The sequence below is a fragment of the Trachypithecus francoisi genome, unplaced genomic scaffold, assembly GCF_009764315.1.
Source record: "Trachypithecus francoisi isolate TF-2019V2 unplaced genomic scaffold, Tfra_2.0 Lachesis_group12, whole genome shotgun sequence".
In the NCBI taxonomy this organism is placed as follows: Eukaryota; Metazoa; Chordata; class Mammalia; order Primates; family Cercopithecidae; genus Trachypithecus; species Trachypithecus francoisi.
Window position 1 is genome coordinate 108,714,580 of NW_022681457.1, and position 16,494 is coordinate 108,731,073.

At 52.6% G+C, this 16,494-nt stretch overlaps 1 protein-coding gene across 1 annotated transcript; it reads right to left on the reverse strand.

The window, feature by feature from the left end:
* Positions 1-1,606: 1,606 nt before the first annotated feature.
* On the reverse strand, positions 1,607-10,332 carry CTRC (chymotrypsin C). Its single transcript, XM_033228214.1, has 8 exons — positions 10,112-10,332; positions 8,226-8,317; positions 8,027-8,124; positions 6,045-6,170; positions 4,751-4,887; positions 3,568-3,713; positions 2,572-2,724; positions 1,607-1,683 (listed from the first exon to the last, which is right to left on the reverse strand). Exons 1-8 carry the CDS (start codon positions 10,149-10,151, stop codon positions 1,669-1,671), a joined length of 807 nt encoding a protein of 268 aa, XP_033084105.1. The 5' UTR covers positions 10,152-10,332; the 3' UTR covers positions 1,607-1,668.
* Between the last annotated feature and the right edge of the window lie 6,162 nt (positions 10,333-16,494).

Genomic DNA, 16,494 nt, shown 5'->3' on the forward strand with positions numbered 1-16,494 from the left:
TCGCTTGAACCTGGGAGGTGGAGGTTGCAGTGAGCAGAGATGGTGCCACTGCACTCCAGCCTGGGCATCAGAGCAAGACTCTGTCTCAAAAAAAAAAAAAAAAAAAAAACGAAGAGGCTAGCTGGGAGTGAAGTTTGGATTAAGCAAACAGGACTACCTTCTGTGCTTGAGTACCTTCTGGTCAAATTTTAAGACCAAGCTTGGGCATCATCACCTCCAGGAAGCCACCCTGAATTCCTCCGGCCAACTGACACTGGTTTAAGTGTCCCGTTTCTATGCTTCTGGTCTGTATTTCTGTTTTCAAATGTATACCAGGGAATTTAATGATCTATTTACTGGTCTGTCTCCTGCACAGCTGGGGTCCCCCCATCCTGGATTCCCGGGTCTGGGTGGTGCTGGGCTCCCTGTAGCCCCCACTTCTTGTCGAGTAAGTCAAGTCTTTCCTGAGACTTGCCTTGGCATCACTGGGGTGTGGGAGTCACACCATGGTCCCCACTCCCAGGGGACAAAGTCTGGTGGAGAAAAGGGAGAACTCTTGGGCCAGTCTGAGGCAGCTGCAGCTGAGGGCTCTCCAGCGAGGGTTCCAGAGGCTGGGCTGGGGGCACCTCCACAGAACAGGACATTCCCAGGAGCATGCCAGGCCAGAGGCCCCCATCACCAGGGTCTGATCCCCCTGGCATGTCCCTCCCTGGACACTGGGTCCCTCTCATCTCTGGCCACCCCCATCATCAGGGTCCGATCCCCCTGGCATGTCCCTCCCTGGACACTGGGTCTGTCTCATCTCTGGCTCCTCTTGGCCTCTTGTCAGCCTCAGGAGAACTCTCTTCTGCTGGATCAGGCATTGCCGGTTGTCCCAACTCCTTCCTCTCTCTGGGCCTCAGTTTCCCCACCTGTCTAATGCAATGAAAGCATATCCAGCTCTGACCACTGTGATTCTGTGTGGAAACCATTGCCTTCTTCAAACGTGTGTCTCCTGAGGGTGATGCTGGGGTCTCCTCCTCTTCCTTTACCCTCACCATGCCCAGCACAGGGCAGGACACAGGGGCAGGCTCACTAAACACGTCTCAAAGCAGAGAGCCCCTGCCAACAACAGCCGTGGGGTCTGTGCTGCGGGGTGGGTTGGGGGGGTCCCTGCTAGGGAGCCCCTTCCCCAGGAGTGGTTGTCCCTGAGCTTTGGCCATCCTCTTGTGGCCTGGAGGAGGCTGCTCTTGGAGAGACCCTGTCTTCCATCTGCAGCTGGGGGCCGTGAGGACCTGCCCGGCCCCTCGGTGGAGGTAGGATCAGAGAAGTGAGTGCTTTCATCAGCGTCTCACCTGCTCACAGCTTGTGAGATGGAGTGGGGAAGGTGAGTCCTTAACTCCCATCCCCTCCAGCTTCACGCAAGACTCCCTGGACTCTCCACCCCTAGCCCCCTGCCTCCCATTAATGCCCCAGGAGGCTCCTTCCTTGGCCCTCTCTCCGGGCCTCCCTTTCCCCACTTGTCTAATGCAGGGTGGGGGAAACTGGCTGAGTGAGCTCTCTCATTGGCTGCATAGTGTGGAAAGGGGCAGCACCAGAGAGCTGGGAAGCAACAGTTAGAGGCCGCGCAAATCAAGGATCCAGGCGGCCCTGGGAAAAGTAAGTTTATTGCTCTTGCAGGGACTCCCTGTCGCCGCTCCCAGCAACAAGTCATAGCTGTATTTTCTGGAGGAGCAGAGAACAGTGTGAGGGACTCAGAGCTGTGCCATCTTCTGGGGCGGCACAAGGCTCTGCCCGGAGGGTGGGTCCATGGGGACATGGCCGGCGGCCCCCAGCCTTCACATGCCAGCCTTATCCCTGTCCAAGGGGTCTGAGCCCCTCAGCATTTCAGGTTATTGTGCAAAGGGGTCTTGGAACACACCCTGTCCCCAGTGGGGAAGCCCCCAGCCCAGGGTGACCCTCTGTTCCCCTACTCTCAAGATGATAAATGGCCATCCACACCATCTGTCTCCTCTGCTGGGCCACAGTCTCAGAGGGTCAGGTTTTGGGGGAGACTGGTGTGGGGCCTGGACGGGGACATAAGTGCTTGATGAAGGCAGTGGATGGATGGATGGAGGAGTCGATGACTGTATCCTTATTGGGACCCAACTTAAGGCCTCCTACTGGAAGCACTCAACCAATATTTCTTGAATGAGAGAGTGAATGTGTGAATAAGTGCATGAATGAATCACTGAATGAGCAAATGAATGAGTGACTAAATGCATAAATGAGTGAATAAATGCAAGAATGAGTGAATAAATGCATGAACGAGTGAATAAATGCAAGAATGAGTGAATGAATAAGTGAATAAATGAATAAATGTGTGAATGAGTGAATAAATGCTGAATGAGTGAATAAATGCATGAATGAATGAGTGAATAAATGCATGAATGAGTGAATAAATGCATGAATGAGTGAGTGACTAAATGCATGAATGAGTGAATAAGGGCAGGAATGAGCGAATGAATAAGTGAATAAATGAATGAATGAATAAATGCATGAATGAGTGAGGGGGTGGGCGAGTGAAGGGGAGGGGCTGACAGGTGCAGGGACAGCTGTGGAGGCGGCACCCACCTCGTTGATCCAGTCGATGTAGGCGGACACCCGGGTATAGACTACCGGCTTCTTGAGGGTATTGCAGCCCTGCGAGGAGCCAAAGCTGACGATGCCAAACACCTCCCAGGAACCGTTCTCTAGCTGGCAGTTCAGTGGGCCACCGGAGTCCCCCTGCATCAGATCGGGAGGGCATCAGCCACCAGGCCCCCGAGAGGCAGGCTTGGGAAGCAGGGCTGGGTTGGGGTGGGGGATGTGGGTTGGTTTCTCAGCCTTAGTTAGTAGACAGCTTTGGCCTCAGACTTCCCATGGTGAGGGAGGCAAAGGAAGTGTGGTTTGGGGCTGCCTTGGCCTTGTTCTAGGAGGCCCCGGGGTGTCCGACTAGCTCTTGGTTTGCTGTGTGATCTTGGGATGATGTTACTCCGCTCCATCCCTCAGTTTCCCTAGCTGTTCAGGTCCCCTTGTCTGAGACTCTGTGAGCTACTCAGAGCAGTGAGGATGCTGGTAGCTGTGCTAGAGGCCTGGGAAGGTGAGGAAGGAGGGCGAGAATGGGGAAAGGGTTGTGTGTGTGAAAACAGGACATTCCCTGATTATCTCAGATGTTTTTGGTTCTGGTCTCCCTGGACTGGTGGAGCAAATGGTATGGAGGAACATGTGTAGAAACTTCAGTGAGGCCTCTTCTGCATCCTTTAAACTCATTTAATCCTAACCCTGTGAAGTGGTTACTGTAACTCCATTTTACAGATGGAAAAACTGAGGTCAGAGGTTCAACGGCCTTCCCAAGGTTCCGCAGCTCATAAATGGTGGGACTGGGGCTTGAACTCAGATACTCATGCTCAATGCTCATGCTCTCACCACAGTGCTGGAGGGGTGAAGGGCTTACCCTGAGCCTGCTTGGCCCAGCCAGGACTCACTCACTCTCCTCCCAGGGGAAGGGTTTGGTCCATCATACCCCCCTCCTCCCACGTCTTCTTGGCCACTTGGAGTAGAGACAAGGTGCAGAACCTAGTCACTCACGTTGCAGGCTGAGATGACGCCATCGCCCCCAGCACACACCATGGTTTTCCTCACCCTGAAGCCCCACCAGTCAAACCTGGAGCACGTGGCGTGATCCACCACACGCTGCAGGCCCTGCTGCAGCTCATCAGCAATGGGGCCGTCGGCTGGGGAGAGAGTGAGCAGTGACCAGGGAGGCAGCCGGGCAGCCCAGCCCAGCCCCTCCCCAGGCCTTCAGGGAGCAGAGGCCTGGGACGGGACCCAGGGGAGCACCGGCTGAGACGCTGTGCAGACCACACACCTGCCCTTCATCAAGAGGTAAGCCCAGGTCCCAGAGGGCCAGGTACTGCCGGCAGAAGGAAGCTACAGCGCTGAGTTGAATTGTCTTTAAATTGGATTCTGGGGGTTTAGTTGTCAATCATTTCTTGCAGGTCTCTGTCTTTGCTGTCACACATTTAAAAGCCTTTCCCACTCCCAAGATTTTCTTTTTTTCTTTCCTTTTTTTTTTTTTTTTAAATTTTTTGATACAAGGTCTCACTCTTGCTCAGGCTGGAAAGATCACAGCTCACTGCAGCCTCAAACCCCTGGGCTCAAGTGATCCTCTCGTCTCAGTCTCCTGAGTAGTTTGGGACTACAGGTACACACCACCATACGCTGCAATTTAAAACATTTTTTTTTTTGTAGAGACGGGGGTCTCACTATGTTGCCCAGGCTGGTCTTGAACTCCTGGCCCCAACTCGTCTTTCCTCCTCAGCTTCCTAAAATGTTGGGATTACAGGCGTGAGCCACCACACCTGGCTTCTCCCCCAGGATTTTCTAAATAGCGATCTGCATTTTCTTCTAAGTATCCCACAGTTTCATGATTTGCATTTAACTTTTAATTCCGCTGGGATCTATTTGGGCATATGGTATACGGTAGATGTCACCCCCAACCCCTAAATGGTTTATTTTCGTTTATTTATGCTGCACTTAATATGTGCCAAGTGCTGTTCTGAGCACTTGACAAATTCTAACTCGTCTAAACCTCACCACATCTCTCAGAGACCCTTGTTAGTGTCTGTCACATGGTATGTACTTAATAAATAGTAGCTGTTATTGTTACAAAGTTTACAAAGACATGAAAATGTGAAGGCAGAAAGGGAAAGTGGGTGGCATGCTGCTTCCTTCAGGAAGGCTCTTGGGATTTGCCAGGGACGATACTCACTCCAGAGGCGGCCCCAGCCAGTGACATAGCAGGGGTAGTCATTGGGGAGCAGGGAGTCCTTCTCCGGCAGGCAGGCCACCTGAATGGTGTCACTCAGCTCCACGTGCTCTGCAAGCTTGATGAGGGCAATGTCGTTGCTGGAATCCCAAGTGGAGAGGGTGAGTGGGCAGGAGGACCCTGGCCCCACAAGTCCAGGCTAAGGGGCTCCGGCTGTGAGTTGGGAGTCAGGCCCAGGGTGCTCAGGGGTCCTTCACGAACATCCTGACTGCCAGCTGCTTCTTGACCTTCGGGGATGTGGGGACGAACAATTCCCATCTAACATGATCACCCGCCCTGTTGACGGCTTCTTCTCACATGTCATCACCTCGGGAAAGGGTTAACAGAGGGAGGTGGGGGTGGAAGTGTTGGAAACCACTGCTGGCTGTGTGCCCATTGAAACAGAGGCTATAGCAAGTTGAGAACTCTAATGCCAAAGATGGCACCTGCAGATGCCAGTTTTAATATTTTCATGTTACAGGCATACAAGCTGGCCTCCCCAGGCATACCTGGTTTGATTCCTAGTTCTGCCACAAAGTGGGCTGTGTGACCTGGGACACATTTCTTTTTTTTTTTTTTTTTTGTTGAGACGGAGTCTCGCTCTGTCGCCCAGGCTGGAGTGCAGTGGCCGGATCTCAGCTCACTGCAAGCTCCGCCTCCCGGGTTTACGCCATTCTCTCGCCTCAGCCTCCCAAGTAGCTGGGACTACAGGCGCCCGCCACCTCGCCCGGCTAGTTTTTTGTATTTTTTAGTAGAGACGGGGTTTCACCGTGTTAGCCAGGATGGTCTCGATCTCCTGACCTCGTGATCCGCCCATCTCGGCCTCCCAAAGTGCTGGGATTACAGGCTTGAGCCACCGCGCCCGGCCTGGGACACATTTCTTAACCTCTCTGAACCTCGGTTCTTTGTCCAGGGCTGTTGTGAGGATTGCATAACAGATGACATATAAAGTGTCGATTGCAATGTGGGCATACAGTAGGCACTCAGTAAAGGTGAGCCCTGGCCCAGCCTCTGAAGAGACACTGTGGGGGGCCTTCCTTGTGCACCTTCCTGGGAGTCTTGGCCAATGAGGGGGATACGAGGGGTATTTGTCTCCACTCAGCATTTTGCCATTTTGTGTAAGAGAGTCATTCGCTGGCTGTCCAGGGTGAGGATGGGGCGTCAGGTGTGGGATGCGACAGGCTCTGCAGCTCTGTCTTGGGGACCCCTCCTTCCACACTGCCCCCAGCGGCTGTGGGATGGGCAGTTTGTCACTCACAGTACCAGTAAGGAGATCCATTTCTCATGGACATAGATGGTGTCCACACCCACAATCAGGGATCCTTCCTCATCTTCCACCTCCAGGTTGTGCTTTCCCAGGGCCACACGGTAGGTACGGTCATTGCTGGGCAGAGGAAAGGGACCAAGTCAGGGTGGCCCCCTGGTCCTGCCAGCCAGTGGGGTAGAGAGGGAGCTTGGAGCTTTGGTGGGACTCATTTGGGGGGAAGAGAGTGTCCCCATGGTCCTTTCCCAGGGTGAGGGGAAAGGGCCTAGGACTTGGGGTCAAGGGACTTGGGTTCATGTTGTGAGCTTGCTGCTCCTAGCTGTGTAGCCTCGTGCCTCAGTTCCCTCATCTGTAAGGGGGAGTCAATACTGGAACATACTCCCAGTGCGGCTGTGAGAATAAACTCATCCAAGCTTCCACCGCTCTTGCCTGCAGAGTTGCGGCATCCACCTAACTGCCCCTCACTTGTACGCTGGCCTACACCTGTCTATTCCGAACCCAGCGGTGTGGGTTTAAAAATATCTCAGGCCAGGTGCAATGGCTCACGCCTGTAATCCCAGCACTTTGGGAAGCTGAGACCTGAGGATTGCTTGAGGCCAGGAGTTTGAGACCAGCCTGGGCCACATGGCAAATCCCCATCTCTACAAAAAACAGAAAACTTGTGGTGAGGTTTGGGCTTCTAAGTTAAAAAACAAACAAACAAAACCAAGAAGAAAAATTAGCTGGGAATGCCTGGTGGTGTGTGCTTAGAGACCCAGGAGGGGTCTTATATATTCAGGAGGCTGAGGTGGGAGGATCACTTGAGCTCAGGAGGTCCAGGCTACAGTGAGCCATGAAGGCGCCACTGAATGAGACTCTGTCTCTACCAAAAAAAAAAAAAAAATTATATATGAAATACATAACATGAAATATATGGCAATATATATATTTAATAAACTATATTAAAAATATTTTATGGAATATATAAAAATATGTCAGCCCACAACTCTCCTTTGCTCAGAAACCCTTCCAAGAGCTCCCTCTTTCTCAGGGTCAAAGCCAAGGTCCTGACACTGACCTGCACTTATTTCCTCTCTAGCTCCCCTCCTCCCACTCTCCTCTAGTGCACGCTGCCCCTGCCATACTGGCTTCCTCGTTACTTCTCAACCATACTGACAGATCTCTTCTCCAAGCCTCTGCATGGCTGTTCCCTCCACCTGGAACACCCCTCCCCTAGACCCATGATTTCCTCCCTCACTTCCTTCAGGCCTTTGCCCCAGTAACTCCCTTTTAGCTCTCTGAAATGTCCCAAATATTTGCCAAATATCCCCCTTTCAGCTCTTCCCCTGGCCATCCCTTTAAAAATAGAACCCCTCATTCTGTTTTTTCTCTTCTGACCTTATTTTTATTTGTTATTTTTTTCTGAGATAGAGTCTTGCTCTGTTGCCCAGGCTGGATACATGGGCGCCATCTCGGCTCACTGTAACCTCCGCCTCCTGGGATCAAGTGATTCTTCTACCTTAGCCTCCCAAGTAGCTGGGATTACAGGTGCCTGCCATCACATCTGGCTAATTTTTGTATTTTCAGTAGAGACGGGGTTTTACTATCTTGGCCAGGCTGGTCTTGAACTCCTCCCACCTGCCTCGGCCTCCCAGAGTGCTATGATTACAGGCGTGAGCCACCGCACCTGACCAATACCTTATTATTATTATTATTCTTTTTAAAAATCACCCGAGATGTAATATCTTGTTTAACTGTCTGCCGCTCTGCCTGCCACAAGAATGTAAGCCTCCCGAGAGCACAGACTTTGTCTTCACTGTTGGTTCCCGGCACATAGTAGATGCACGATAAATACTTGACTGAATAAATGAGCTACTGGGTGTGAGTAGCTTCTGGAGCCCAGTGCCTGGAGTGTGGAGAAGCTGCTCAGTAAAAGCAGAGTATCAGGCTCCCGCGCCCGGGTGATGGCCAGGTCTCAGGGTATCACCCCCGCACACCTGATACAGTGGGCGGCGGTGAGGACGAAGTTGCTGGCGATCAAGGTCCCGCCGCACGTGTGCCACCACGTGTTGTTCTTGAGGTACTGGAGAGAGATCTGCAGGAGGGTGGGGAGGGCTGTGTGTCAACGCGCGGGTCCCTGGGACCCTCACCCCACCAGCCTCTCTATCTCCACCTCCCAGCCCCACACAGGCTTACCTGCCAGGGCCAGCTGTGGGGCCGGGCGGTCTCTCCTCCCACCACACGGGTGGATAGGTTGGGCGGGAAGCTGGGCACCCCGCAGCTGGAGGCTGGGGAGACAGGAGGCCAGGAGAGCTGGTGAGTGGGGCTGGCCGCCCACGGGGAAACAAGTGGGAGGGTGGGCAGGTGGAAGGAGCACAGATTTGGGGCTGGGCAGATACGGGGTTGATATTTTACTGTGTGACGGGGGGAAACCACCCAGGTCTCTAGGCCTCGTTTTCCCTTTCTGTGAAATGTGAAGAATCACACTAATCCAGTGAGTTTGTCCTGAGAACTGATTTAGACAACACATAGAAAAGAAAGCATTTGGTCGGGCGTGGTGGCTCACACCTGTAATCCCAGCACTTTGGGAGGCCGAGGCAGGCAGATCCCTTGAGGTCAGGAGTTTGAGACCAGCCTGGCCAACATGGCGAAACCCTGTCTCTACTAAAAATACAAAAATTAGCCAGGCGTGGTGGCGCATGCTTGTAACCCCAGCCACTCGGGAGGCTGAGGCAGGAGAATCACTTGAGCCCGGGAGACAGAGGTTGCAGTGTGCTGAGATCGTTTTTTTTGCACTCCAGCCTGGGTGACAAGAGCAAAACTCCATCTCAAAAGAAAAAAAAAAATGTGGCTGGCATGTGTGTGAGTGCCTGGTACACCTGTGTTCTGTCGCTTTTTAGGCCCCTGCATCATGGTGTGTGTGTGAGAGAGCACGAAGTCCACTGTTACAGCTGGGAAGCTGCCTGGAGCGGTCAAGAGCACGTGCTGTTCCGCGAGACAGACGTGGACTCAAATTCTGCCTCTTCCACTAACCTGCCATGTGATGTCAGGCAAGATACTAAGTCGCACTGAACCTCGATGTCCTCATCTGTAAAATGGGGCTATTAATAGACCCTACCTCTTTTTCTTTTACTTTTCTTTTCTTTTCTTTTTTTTTGAGATGGAGTTTCACTCTTGTTGCCCAGGCTGGAGTTCGATGGCACGGTGTTGGCTCACTGCAACCTCCTCCTCCTGGGCTCAAGCGACTCTCCTGCCTAAGCCTCCTGAGTAGCTGGGATTACAGGCACCCACACCACGCCTGGCTAATTTTTGTATTTTTTGTATTTTTAGTAGCAATGGGGTTTCACCATGTTGGCCAGGCTGGTCTGGAACTCCTGATCTCAAGTGATCCACCCACCTCGGCCTCACAAAGTTCTGGGATTACAGGCGTGAGCCACCGTACCTGCCAATAGACCCTACCTCTTAAGGTTGTTTTGAGGATCGAATTGGCTCCTACATGTAAGGGTCCTAGCACAGCACCTGGCGCATAGTAAATACACAGAAAACAGGAGCTGCTATTATTAGTGTTGTTGTTAGCTGGAAGGACTCTTCATTAAGTGCTGTCTTTTGCCGAAAAAGCCAGTGAGATTTAGAGAGGTCAAATGACTTTTCTAGGTCCTGCAGAGAAGATGTGGCATTTAAGCCAAGTCCCTGGGCTCCTAATCTGGGAAAACGCCACCAAAATGATGGAATGGAGAATCCCCAAGGGAGAGAGGGTGCTGGGAAAGGCAGACCCCGATGCTCCCTGAGGTGAACCCAGGGTGAGTCGTCACGTTTCCCTGCCCCTTGTGTGCTGCTTTCCACACCTCGTTTCTCACTGGGGACACGTCAGATCATCTTCCCTGTTCTGCAGATGTGGAAACAGAGTTGCTAGGCAGGCTGTGGCTTGTCTGACACACAGCTGGTTGGTAGCATCTGAACCCACAGGAGACCCCAAAGTGTCTTACCTGGAGAGCAGAGGCCCCCCACCCCCCTCCCGTCCTTGCCCTGGAGGCCAACCCGAGCTCACAGCCTGCAGGCTGCAGCCCCACCCCACCACTTACCACAGGCCAGGAGTGCAGCGAGGACAGTGATGCCCAACATGGTTGGATGCTCAGGACTAGCTGACCCTCAGGATGGGCTGGGCACACTTATAGGCAAGAGCCGGTGAGTCACCTGGTCAAGGCCAAACCGCCCCTTGGAGAGAAACCTGCTCTGATAAGGCCCTTTCCCCGACCTTGGGTGGTTACTGTTTAATTCGGGCGGGAGATGGGGCTTTTTCAGAAGTGTGGATTTTCCAAATATCCTGAAACAGAAAATTGTGAGTTGCAGTGCTTTTTGGCATCCCCCACCCCACTCTGCTTGACGTGTGTGTTCATTCTCTCTCCCTACCTTATACTGTTGATTGATTTATTTATTTGGAGACGGAATCTTGCTCTGTCGCCCAGGCTGAAGTGCAGTGGCGCAGTCTCAGCTCACTACAACCTCCACCTCCCGGGCTCAAGCGATTCTCGTGCCTTAGTCCCCGTGTAGCTGGGACTACAGGCGCCTGCCACCACACAGGGCTAATTTTTTGTATTTTTTGTATTTATTTATTTTTAGAACGGGGTCTTGCTCTGTCACCCAGGCTGGAATCTCGGCTCACTACAACCTCCGCCTCGCAAGTTCAAGCGATTCTCCTGTCTCAGCCTCCCAAGTAGCTGGGACTACAGATGTGTGCCACCATTTTTCTTTTTTTTTTTTTTTTTTTAGTAGAGACAGGGTTTCACCATGCTGTCTAGGGTGGTCTCAAACTCCTGAGCTTAGGCAATCTGCCTACCTCAGCCTCCCAAAGTGCTAGGATTGCAGGTGTGATTACAGGCCGCTACCTTTTTTAGTTATTTATTGGGCACTTACTGTGTGTCAGGCATTGCGCTCAATTCTTCTTGCATTGTCTCACTTAATTCTTCCAACAACATGAAATAGACACGATTATCTGCTCTGAGATGTGAGGGGAAAGGACCAGGCACAGTGGCGCATGCCTTTACTCCCAGCTACTCCTGAGGCCAAGGCAGAAGGATCGCTTGAGCCCAGGAGTTCGAGGCCGCAGTGAGCCATGATCGTGCCACACTGCATTCCAGAGCAGGTGACGGAACAAGACCTTGTCTCTAAAAAAAGTAAAATAAAAGTGAGGAAGCTGAGACTCAGCGGGTAAGTGACCATCTAGGGTTACACGGCTGGGCGGCAGCAGAGCCAGACTTTGAAGGTGGAGCTTCTAACACCAGCCTGGGGCTTCAAGCTGTGGAGACACACTGCTCCTTCTCTGCCTTTCTAGTGCTATTAGATCGCTTCCTGGCTCTCTTTCTGTCTCATCTTTCTAATTGCCTGGGCTTAGTGCACTCCTGCACCTGCCTCCAGGGCTGTGGTTGGAGGCAGAGGCTCAGCAGGCTCTGGAAGGTGCGTAGATGGCCAGATTCCTTCCTGGAGTCAGCTTAGTTGTAGGTCCTCAGTTTCCCCATCTCTAAAATGGGCAGATAGGCCCAGATGGACTTTCAGGCTTCTTTCAGTCCTACGATTCAGTGACTTGAATGTCAAGGTCAGTGGCAGTTCTGAGGGCCCAAAGCACTAAGTGACAGAAGTTCCATCAGAGCCTCTGGCATTTGGGGTTGGCCATCCCTTGGAACATGTGGTTTGATCCATTCGCCCAAGGCCTGGCCTCAGCCTGGTTGGTTAGATTCTGTGTTCCTTTTCCCCTCTACTCATACCGAGCTCCCCTTGAAGGTCATTTTCTGAGCTGGGCCTACTGGCCACCTTAGGAATTATTTCCTGTTAGAAAAGTTCAGAGCACTAGGCACCCCACCATTCATAATGGTGATCTGGGGGTGAAGGATGATTCTAACTTACACTTTACACTTTGTTTTTTGTTTTTTTTTTTGAGAGTCTCGCTGTGTGGCCCAGGCTGGAGTGCAGTGGCACGATCTCAGCTCACTGCAACCTCCACCCCTAGGTTCAAGCAATTCTCCTTCCTCAGCCTCCTGAGTAGCTGGGATGATAGATGCCACCACCATGCCTGGCTAATTTTTGTATTTGTAGTAGAGACTGGATTTCACCATGTTGGCCATGCTGTTTCTTTTCTTTTCTTTTTTTTTTTTTTTTGAGACGGAGTCTTGCTCTGTCACCCAGCAGGCTGGAGTGCGGTGGCCGGATCTCAGCTCACTGCAAGCTCCGCCTCCCGGGTTCACGCCATTCTCCTGCCTCAGCCTCCCGAGTAGCTGGGACTACAGGCGCCCGCCACCTCGCCCGGCTAGTTTTTTGTATTTTTAGTAGAGACGGGGTTTCACCGTGTTAGCCAGGATGGTCTCAATCTCCTGACCTCGTGATCCGCCCATCTCGGCCTCCCAAAGTGCTGGGATTACAGGCTTGAGCCACCGCGCCCGGCCTTTTCTTTTTTTTTGAGATGGAGTCTCGCTCTATCGCCCAGGCTGGAGTGTAGTGGTGCGATCTTGGCTCACTGCAACCTCTGCCTCCTAGGTTCAAGAAATTCTCCTGCCTCAGTCTCCTGAGTAGCTGGGCCCAGTGCCACTAACCTGGCTAATTTTTGTTCCTTTTGTAGAGACAGGATTTCATTATGTTGGCCAGGCTGGTCTCGAACTCCTGACCTCAAGTGATCCACTCACCTCGGCCTCCCAAAGTGCTGGGATTACAGGCATGAGCCACCGTGCCTGGCCTCTAGCTTACGCATTTTTATGCAGCTTAAATTCTTTTTTAAAGCAAACCTATGTCACTTTGGTAATATAAAAATCAATAGGTTGAATGTTTTAAGAAAGATACACAGACAAGGACTGGGAATGTGCACTGGGGGTTCTGTTCACTGTGGTGACCTCAGTCCTGGGGTGTCTGGGGATTTCAGGCTGTGGGGAATTTTCTGTTTCATTTTGGAGGTTGATCGTGCATGATGCAGGTTTATCAGTGGCTACTGCCCAGTCTGCTTCAGACCCAGGGCTTTTGGTTGCCAAGCCTTGCAAGGGGTCATTCTAGCTTAGAGACTGGGAACATAAGCAGAGATATGGCTTGAGCTGGGTGACAGGTCTTGGAAATCAGCAGGGTGTGAAGGCGGGAGGCAAGACACCTGGTTTCCATCTCAGTCAGTGACAGAATGGATGACCCAGACCCTGAGCAACCTCTTTGAGCCTCAGTTTCTCTCATATCCCTTGATCAATCTGGGAAGATGAATTAACTGGGCTTCTCCTCGTAGGAGCTCATCAATTTATACTCAGAGATACAGCAACTTCTTAGCACGCATCTCAGCCGTGTGTACATACCCATGGATTCACAAGTATACATGAACAGGTGACATACACACATGCACACACACATATGCACACACACGCACGCAAACACATGCACACACACACAGGCACACACACGCTCCTCCACGTCCATAAATATGCACACGCCAATGACATAATATATATAAAGCATTCGGTTATGTGTACAGCCAAGCAGAGCCATGGGCCACACATTCAAATATACACACGAACATAGAAATAGCCAAACGGATGGATGAGGAGGTGCCAGGTGAAGAGAGTTATTGTTAGCTTTTTGAAGGTTCACAGAGGAACTGACCTTTTTTGGAGGCAGGTTGCTGGCTGCTCAGCTATAGGGAAACTTGCTTGTTTTGAGACATCTACAGGGAGCGGCCTTTTATATAATGCGGCACCAACCAGGGGTTTCACCATGTTGGCCAGGCTGGTCTCAAACTCCTGACCTCAGGTGATCCATCCCCTTTGGCCTCCCAAAGTGCTGGGATTATAGGTGTGAGCCACCACGCCTGGCCTAACTTGCATATTTAAAGAAGTGACTGTTTTGTTTGCCTAGGCTGTGAGTCACTGACATACCGAATACCCAGAAAACATCATTCACTCATTCATTCCTCCCACATTCACTGAGCAACTACTGTGTGCAGGCCCCATGATAGGATTGGGAACATAGAGATAATAAGACCTGTTCAGCCGTGGGGAGCTTCCTGCTGGACAGGGTGTGTTCCTTGGAGATAGTCTCCCTTGGAGAGATGGGCCAAGGGCATGGAGTTCTGCGCCCTTGTGGAGAAGAGACTGGTTCTGGTGGAAGTCTGATGGGGGGCAGGCGGGGAAAGGATTCCTTCTGTACAGAATCCGTGTCCTAAATGAATCTGAGGCATCGAGGGTGAGAGAATGCCAGAATCCACCCCCCGTCCCACTGCTGAACCCTGGGATTTTCAGGGCCTGGAGTGGGGTCTCCCAGGACCCAGGACTTCAAAGTCCTTGAGCCACTTGGGGCCAGACTGTGCTGGAAAAATAACCAGGGCCGACTTGGCAGAGGCAGCTGGAAAGGGGTGGGGGACGTGGTCAGGTGGTGCCCTAGGGCCTCAGAAGGAGAAATGCCAAGGTGGGGGTGGGGCGGGTAAGAGCCTGAGAAAAGAGGCAGGTGTCACTGACGGGACTGGGATTTTCTGGCCGCTGGGACAGGACACTCGGGCGGCAGCTGTTACATCTCGGGTGAGGCCCACTAAGGGGCCAGCTGAGGGGCTGGCAGGGCTTCTCCTCCAAACCAGATGGAAGCACTGGGGGTTAGACAGGGATGTGGGGCCCAATGAGGGGTTGGCGTTCAACGAGGGGTTAACAATTCAGAGAGAGAGGCTGGGGGTTCCATAGGGATTTGGAGCTGGGACTCAATGCAGGGAGGTTTAATGAGAAGAGGGAACCTGGGAGGGTTTTTTTTTGTTTTTTTTGTTTTTTTAAGTGACAGGGTCTTGCTCTGTCTCTCAGGCTGGAGTGCAGTGGCGCGATCATAGCTCACTGCAGCCTTGAACTTCTGGGCTTAAGTGATCCCCCTCCTGAGCCTCCTGCGTAGCTGCCCAGCTAGTTGTTTTAAATTTTTTTCTAGAGATGAGGTCTCGCTATGTTGCCCAGGCTAGTCTTGAACTACTGGACTCAAGTGATCCTTCTACCTCAGCCTCCAAAACTGCTGGGATTACGGGCATGAGACACTGTGCCCAGCCCTGGGGGGGGGGGGGTTTAAGGAGTCCTCTCTCTTGGTGCTAGGATCACTGCAGGTCCCTTCCCGCCTCAACCTCCTTTCTCTGCCAGAGCTGGGAGTGGGGGTCTTGTGCAGGCCAAGGCTGGGAGCTCCCGACAGGCTGAGATCCTTGGTGGAGGACCCTGGCATGGGACACCTGGCCCTGGTCTCTCACGGTCCAAAGACTCGAGGCCCATGGCCATAAGCATTAGGGGCTTCCTTTTCAGTATGATTTGTTATTATATTTTGTAGAGATCAGGTCTCACTATGTTGCCCAGACTGGTCTTGAATTCCTGGCTTCAAGTGGTCCTTCCACCTCGGCCTCCCAAAGTGCTGGGATTACAGGTGTGAGCCACCGTGCATTCTTTCAGCGTCCCTGTCCCTTGTTCCTGAAGCCCTTTCCAGCAGGATGTCAGGGATGCAGATGTTCCTCCCTCGGGGAAGGCGTTTTGAAAGGCAGTGTGGAACTGAAAGTCCCAAGTTGGTGGTGGCGTACAGTCTCAGACCCTGGCTAGCACGTGGGGAGGACACTGCCTTCCCCAGGCATCCTGGCTGCTGTAGTACCACCCCTGGCCACCTGGGGGCAACAATGCCCAGCCTAATCCAAACTCCAGCTCCCACACCCTGCCTGGGAAGACCTCAGACCCTTGCCCACCCTCACATGGAATAGATGGGGAGACTGAGACCCAGTGGGGACCTGATCTGTCTAAAGCCACACACAGAGAGCTGCTGGTGTCCGCCCCATCACCCCTGGGGTTTTCCAGCCTGTGGAAGACGTCGGGTGTCTCCCTGGCAAGGGTGCTTGGGGGTCTCTGGGGTGCACAAGCCATAATTCCCAGGGCCTTAATGCCACTGCTGGCCACCGTGTGGCCTTGTGGAGAGAGGCAGCCCCTCCTCTCTGCTCACCTGGCAGGTTTGCGAGCCGTGACCTCCACAGCCTGGGCCCTGCCTCTTGCCGCCCCACTCGCCTGTGTGTCTCGGAGAGACTTTCCAGGCCTCCCTGTTTTGTTTTGTTTTGTTTTTGAGATAAATCTCTTTGTCTTGGGAGGCCGAGACGGGCGGATCACGAGGTCAGGAGATCGAGACCATCCTGGCTAATACGGTGAAACCCCGTCTCTACTAAAAATACAAAAAAAAACTAGCCGGGCGAGGTGGCGGGCGCCTATAGTCCCAGCTACTTGGGAGGCTGAGGCAGGAGAATGGCGGAAACCCAGGAGGCGGAGCTTGCAGTGAGCTGAGATCTGGCCACTGCACTCCAGTCCGGGCGACAGAGCGAGACTCCGCCTCAAAAAAAAAAAAAAAAAAAAAAAAAATCTCTTTGTCACCCAGGCTGGAGTGCAATGGCGCGATCTTGGCTGACTGCAACCTCTGCCTCCCGGGTTCAAGCAATTCTCCGGCCTCAGCCTCCTGA